This window comes from Mastomys coucha, unplaced genomic scaffold, assembly GCF_008632895.1.
Source record: "Mastomys coucha isolate ucsf_1 unplaced genomic scaffold, UCSF_Mcou_1 pScaffold6, whole genome shotgun sequence".
Classification (NCBI taxonomy): Eukaryota; Metazoa; Chordata; class Mammalia; order Rodentia; family Muridae; genus Mastomys; species Mastomys coucha.
In genome coordinates, this window is record NW_022196912.1 from 91,921,140 (window position 1) to 91,928,378 (window position 7,239).

At 45.3% G+C, this 7,239-nt stretch overlaps 1 protein-coding gene across 1 annotated transcript in view; it reads left to right on the forward strand.

The window, feature by feature from the left end:
- The window catches only part of Fntb (farnesyltransferase, CAAX box, beta), a 97,906-nt gene that overhangs the window by 62,176 nt on the left and 28,491 nt on the right, over window positions 1-7,239 (forward strand). The window contains exon 7 of the mRNA XM_031357669.1: window positions 4,639-4,725. Within this exon, the coding sequence (XP_031213529.1) occupies window positions 4,639-4,725 (87 nt within the window). The remainder of the gene's footprint in view (window positions 1-4,638; window positions 4,726-7,239) is intronic.

Consider the following 7,239-nt stretch of genomic DNA (forward strand, 5'->3'; position numbering starts at 1 on the left):
TTTTTTTTTTTACCCTATTATACAATGCCAAACATAGTTTCCCTCTATTGATAAGTTGCTGGTTGTACCCAAAACAGATGTACCATTCATTGCTTCACCAGCAGGCACATTGTACCTGCTGTGTTGACGACATTAACACACAGAGTGTACAGCCAAGCAGGGTTGTTGGTGACAGTTTTCTCCCAGCAGCCAGCATAGTGTCTTGTGGCACTACGAAAAGCAACCATTGAGCTTCTAGTTCAAGCCCAGTGTGATTTCTCCATATTCTGCAACCAGAGAATATGGTATTTTCAGCAATAGGATCTTACCATTTAGTTAGATGTCATTAGCATGTAGCCAATAGTAATATAGCCTGTGTAGTGAGACTTTGGGGGTCTCCCTTGCTAGTAACATAGGAGGAGATACCCCACACCCTGGATACATTCGAACCCTTTACCTTCAGTTTTTCTGTTCTTCTAGTTGCTTTTCCAAATCCATAGAGAGCGTAGAGTTTAACATTGTATCACGTGCTAAAGGAACGCCTTTCACAAAGTGGGGACAGGATCTCCAAATGCCCACCAGGAGGAGCTATTCCAAGCAAGTGAGAATAGGTTTTAGGATTTAGTGGTGAGGGAAATAGTTTTTAAAACTGTTAATGAGATTCAAAAGATCCCAAAGCATTGTTTGTTTGTTTGTTTGTTTGTTTGAGACAGAGGTTCTCTGTGTAGCCATGACTGTCCTGGAACTCACTCTATAGACTAGGCTGGCCGCAAGCCTCCGCCTCCTGAGTGCTGGGATTAAAGGCATGCCTGACTTTGATCTCATTGCTTTTTATAAGTAGTTTTTTCCAAAGAGCAATGTTGGAGGCAACAGTGCATGTGGGAGGCGAGACCTTATTTAGCTCACTGTATCCACAGTCATTGTCCATGAGCCAACTTACTCCCTCATCTTGGGGCACTGCCATAGGTCATGTGTACTCCTACCCATGCTTGGTGGGCTTGATAGCACCATCTTGTGCTGTACTGGCCAGCCTGGGGCCAAGAGGCAGCAGTACTGCACTCTAGGTTACCACACCTGCTGCTTTGACTGGGCTTCCCGGGTTTGGCAAGCTCCAGACCAGCACTGATCCTACCGCCTTGACGTCAGACACAGCTGGCTGCTCCAGGTGTCCTGGGTTGGGTAGAGCATCTCTACTGCCAGTGGATTTTCAAGGGGAAAATGTACAGAGTATAGTGGGGGATAGTTGCCCACCCCAGCAAGATTTTTACTTATATCACTCTATCTTTGTCCACTGATGTGTATTGGGGGCTGCCAGGAACTAAGGTAGTTCGTGGCTCTAGCATCTTTGCACATTAGAAGAGGGCCAGTAAATCCTCAGTTCAATGTGGGGCCCCATGTTAGGGAAGTGGCTGTAGCAGGCTCCTTCCCACAAAGCAGTGGGCACACTGGGGTCACTGTCCTCCTTCCACTTTTTTGGGAAACTATTATTCAAGTTTCTTGACCGGTGGTTCTCAACCTTCCTAACACTTCAACCCTTTAATACAGTTCCTCATGTTGTGGTGACTCCCAACCTTTAACATTATTTTTGTTGCTACTTCATAATTGTGATTTTGCTGTTACAAATTGTAATGTAAATATCTGTGTTTTCTGATGAAAATGGGTCGTTGGACCCCAAGGGGTTCAACAAGTTGAGCAATACTACTAGAAGTTCACATGTATTGGGTTTTCTGTCAGCTTGCTTACGAACTCCATGTGAACACAGATTTTTGCCTCATTTGCTTTCAAGTGACCCGGACATGAACAGGCTGTTTTATCTGGCTTTTCTTTTTCGAATCCCCTCTTGATGGTTTTAGCCCTTTACAAACTGGATGGACATTCCAGTCTAAATTATCCAGGTCCACCAGCACCTCTCCTACCCCATAAAGATCATGACCCAGCACGGCAAACCTCAAAAGCCCTATAATCCCATGCTAGTCCCAAGGCGCTCACTGCTTTAACACCCATCTTAACTCCCTGCTGATCACAGAGAACTCTCATGTGCTCCTCTCCCCAGCCTCCTTCCCCAATTATCATTTCTACCTCCCTGTTTGATTCTTCCCGATGCTTGGATTGCAGAGGGATATTTATACAGATCCAATTTGTACTTTCCCATTGTTTGCCCCAGCCACAAGCAGTGGCAAGCCAGCACCTCTCTATTCGTGTCTTTATCCAGGCTACAGCATCCTGCTGGAAGGCTAACTTGGAGTACATACCCACGTGCCCGGTTCCCACTGTAACTCCTCTCTCATGGGCGCAAGACTGCCTTCCGGGCAGACAGCTCAGTTTCAGCTGCACATCTTATCGGCTACCCTTGGTTTTCTTGGCTGTCCTATTCCATCTGTACATGGACTCATCAGGGATTGTAATATATTCTTGAGTCCATCAACCATCTGAGGGTGTCTCTAATACAGGCATCAAGGAGTCTGTGACCCTGTGTCACATCAAGGAGTATAGCAGAGGACAGTTCCCCTGAGATCTCCCCTGCAGACTCTGGGTACCTAAGTTCCCTCTGGGTTTGACAGCTCAGCTTCTGTTTCATGTCTTACATCAGTATCAGGAGGGACCCCCACTTGCTGTTCCAGCATGGAGACATGCATATCCAGACTGCATGGGGAAAGAAGGCCGCACTGGAGCGCTCCCATGGATGCTCTCCCCTCAGAGAGCTCAGCCTCAGTTGCTAGCCCATCTCCTTTACCAGAGGCCATGTAGCTGCACTCCCCGAAACTCATCTCTGGCTCCATATATCCCCCCCTCCCACCTCCATCCAGCCATTAGTTGTAGATTGCCTCATCCTGGGAGGCGAATTTCTGTTCACCCTTGGTAGATCAGGCAATAACAGACCAAAGGAACAATTTAGTCATGATAGCTGTCTCATTTGAATCCTTACCCTAGTCAATCTTCTACTTCCTATATACTCCTAGCACCTACGGCCATGTGCAGCTCAGGTCAGGATTGCATACAGCTAGCTAGTGAGGAGGCAGGTTTCAGAAAAGGAGTGCCTCTCCCCCACCCTCCTCCTCCACAGGAATATTAATAGACACTATTGTGTGAGGATCTATTGAAGTCATCACCACTGCTCTGATTTCAAGACTAGGTCACACCTGGAGGACCGAATTCCACAACTGCCTCCCCTGTCAGTTCTGATGAAAGGCAGACTGCTTTTCAGGCCCCTCCCTGCCTTATTAGGATTCAAGAGCCTCGGAAGAAACCACTGCTGAGCCTCTGTGAGTGGCTGCAGAGGCCTGGAGGAAGTTAGATCATACCTTCAAAGTTAGCATATGGTAAATGACAGCAGTTGGCCCTCACGCGCTGACTCTTGTGGACTCTGGATGCCTGCTGGCGAAACTCAGCCTCTGCTGTGGCTAGTGGGAGCCTGGCTGGTCAGCCTGGCTGGTCGTAATGCTCGTAGGACAGTCAGATTTCTGTAGAGTGCCTCAGTGAGTGTGGCTTCATGTTAAGTCTATACACAGAAGAAGATAGCGGTCAGGCTTTCTCTTCCTTCCCTTCCCTGTTCCTTCTGAGCTCTTAGAGAAAGGATTTGTGAGTAGAATTCAAATGAATTAATTTTTGTCTTTCCATGGTGGGTATTGGAAAAGACAGTCTGTGGATGTGTTCCATGACAGGTGGAAGAGATGAATGTCCTGAGAATTATTGACTGAACGAGTAGAATGACAAGATTATCTCAAATCAAATGGATATATTTTACTTTATTTGCTCATTTTCAGATAGGAGCTAGAATTAGAGCCTAGTGGAAGAGAATGGTATGTACAAAGCTCTGAGTTAGATCCCCAGAACTACCCTGCCCGGAAGACAGGTTTCTACCTTTTTTTTTTTCTCAGTTGAAACTGTATCTCATGTACCTCAAGCTGGCCTCTGATTTGCTCTGTAGCTGAGGATGACCTTGAACTTGTGATCCTCCTGCCTCTGCCTCTTAAGTGTTGAGGTTATTAGGGCATGCACTACCATGACCAGTTTTGGAGATCCAACCTAGGGCTTTGCTCATGCTTGGTAAGCACTTTACCAACTGAGCCACATCCAAAGTGCTGTTCCTTCTTTTTTTGCTGAAAGGTGTGTTTCTGTGTGTCTGATGACAACACTTGAAATCAGAACTCTTTTCTCTAGAGGCCTAAGATGCCCCTATTCCTGTCTCGCTTGTGTGGCTCAAGCAGCTATTAGACTGTGGTGGTCTGCTTTGGAGTGCATCTGTTGGAGGAAATGTAGAGCTAACCTTTCACACACATCCCTAATCCAGACAGAGGTCCTGAGTCTGCAGCAGTGGGACATCTGAACGAGCCTCATCAACACCAGATGAGATGGTGGGAACCATTGTAGGTCTTTGGGAAAAGGGCTCAATCTATTTTTGAAATGAATTGAGATGGCCATTAATTCTGAGGATATGGTATGCCTGTGCGGAGACACAGAATGTCATGTTCCTTCAGCGAAGCTGGGTTGTGAGCAATTCTATCCAGACAGAATGTCACACCTCTCAGAGACCCAAGAAGAATAGCTGTGTGCCAAGAGTGAGATGTGACTGCAGTAAAGTACCCAGGCATTTTTCTGAGCCTCGTTCTGGCTTTTCCTTGGAACCTAATGTGTTTCCCTGTGTTTCTGTCTTTGCAGGAGTGCATACTGTGCTGCTTCAGTAGCCTCTCTCACCAACATCATCACTCCAGACCTCTTTGAAGGCACGGCCGAATGGATAGCCAGGTGGGAAAAGTCATGTGGTCCCCAGTCCTCAGAGAGCAAGCAGTCAAGAAACATAAAAAACTTGAAGGTCCAGAAGGGAATATAAAATTATAAGAGATGTCTTAGGGATTAGTTGCTGACCTTGGGATTAGTTTTAGACTTTCATTAATGTTATGTTACAGTTTATATTGGCACAGATCAAAACCTTTGGTGAGTAGCAGTGCTGAGAGTCTGTCTAAATTGATTAAAGCAGCTTGGCAATATCTCAAAACACCCTTGCTTAGGAAACCCAGGAACCTCACTCCTACAGAACTCACCCACCTGCATGGAAGAGACAAAGACTTGTTTATAGGAACAAAAAACTGGAGACAGGACTGGGTGTGGTGGCCCTCTGTAATCCGGCATTCAGGAGGCTGGGGTAGGAGGTTAAGGCCATCTTTAGCCCCATCTTGAGTTTCAGGCTAGCCTGGGCTACAAGAGACCCCCCCCTTTCCTTTTTTTTAATTTTTGTTTTTTCAAGACAGGGTTTCTCTGTGTAGCCCTGCTTGTCCTGGAACTCATTCTGTAGACCAGGCTGGCCTTGAACCCAGAAATCCCCCTGTCTCTGCTTCCCAAGTGCTGGGATTAAAGGCGTGCACCACCACTGCCTGGCTACAAGAGACTCTTTTAAAAATAGAAAACAAAAGGCGCGCGCGCGCGTGTGTGTGTGTGTGTGTGTGTGTGTGTGTGTGTGTGTGTGTGTGTGTGTGCAGTTTATTTTTATTGAAATAGTACTTATCACCCTGTAATAAAATGTAGTACAGTGACAATACATATGTACAGATGATATATACTGTGGTCATATATTTTTGTATAACTTTCATTTTCCTGGAATTAATGTACATATCATGAATATATTTATCAGAAATTCTCCAAATTCTCCACTAGTACTACAGAGTTATTTTTCATACAGTCAGATATTTCAAATAATATTTTATTTTGTATATTTATGCACATGCATACATATTTATTTGGGTATGTGTGTATGAGTGTGTGTATGTGTGAGTATGACTGTGTGTGTGAGTGTGTGTATGTGTGTGTGACTGTGTGTGTGTATGTGTGTGAGTGTGTGTGTGAATGTGTGTGAGTGTGTGTACATATGTGAGTGTGACTGTGTGTGTGTATGTCTGTGTGTGTGTATGTGTGTATGTGTGTAAGTGTGTGTGTGAATGTGTATATGTGTGTGTACATATGTGAGTGTGACTGTGTGTGTATGTGTGTGAGTGTGACTGTGTGTGTGTATGTGTGTGAGTGTGACTGTGTGTGTGAGTGTGTGTGTGAATGTGTATATGTGTGTGTGAGTGTGTGTGTGAGTGTATGTATGTGTGTGAGTGTGACTGTGTGTGTGAATGGGTATATGTGTGTGTGAGTGTATGTGTGAGTGTGTGTATGTGTGTTCTGGGTCATCCCACCCCCACCCCTCAGCCCTCCCCCTCCTGCTTCAGATCTAGACAGACTGCTCTCAGCTTGAGGCACAGTAGGCATCTAGAAGCTTCCTTCCAGCATGAAATTCACTTCATTTTTCTGCTGTATTGCAGCCCTGTTTTATTATTATTATTCATTTTAATAAAGCATAATACTCCCAAAGTTATCAGAAAAGGACACCTAGGAAATGCATTTTTTGTTTTTTAAAGATTTATTTATTTATTTCAAGTATGTGAGTACACTGTCGCTGTCTTCAGACACACCAGAAGAGGGCATCAGATCCCATTACAGATGGTTGTGAGCCACCATGTGGTTGCTGGAATTTGAACTCAGGACCTCTGGAAGAGCAGCCAGTGCTCTTAACTGCTGAGCCATCTCTTCAGCCCTGGAAATGCACTTTTAAGATCCTGCATGCCTCTTTATTTGCAAGCCAGCTTGGTGGTCTGTCTGGTTGGAGATTAGTAAGTTGTCAGTGGTGTAGACTGATTTGTCTGAGTTCTGTAAGCTTTGCTTCATTGTCTTGTGACTTTCTATGTCCTGTCAGAGGATCTGATTTCCACTGTAACTAACAGTCTTGGAGGATACAATAGAAAGATGGTGGTTCTACTGGGCATTCCCTGGATTTGGGTCTTTTTAGTGCTCTGTTTCTCAGTTGAGAGATCCCATCTTTTTATTCCATCCCAGTATGCTTCACTTCCTGTGGCCAATAGGTAATCATATCTGTGTAAAAACCCTTGCGTGAACCAGGTGCAGTAGCATGTACTGGTCTCTGCTGCACCAGAGGGTAAAGCAGAAAGATCCATTGAGTCCAGGAATTCAAGACCAACCAATCTGGGCAATATAATAAGGCCCTGTGTCAAAAGGGTGATGTGTGTGGGGGTGTGTGTGGGTGTGTGGGGTATGTGTATGTGTGTATGTGTATGTGGTTCAGTTATTAAGAACACTACCAGCCGGATAGTAGTGGTGCACACCTTTAATGTGCAGGTGGATTTCTGAGTTTGACGCCAGCCTGGTCTACAAAGTGAGTTCCAGGACAGCCAGGGCTACACAGAGAAACCCTGTCTCAAAAAA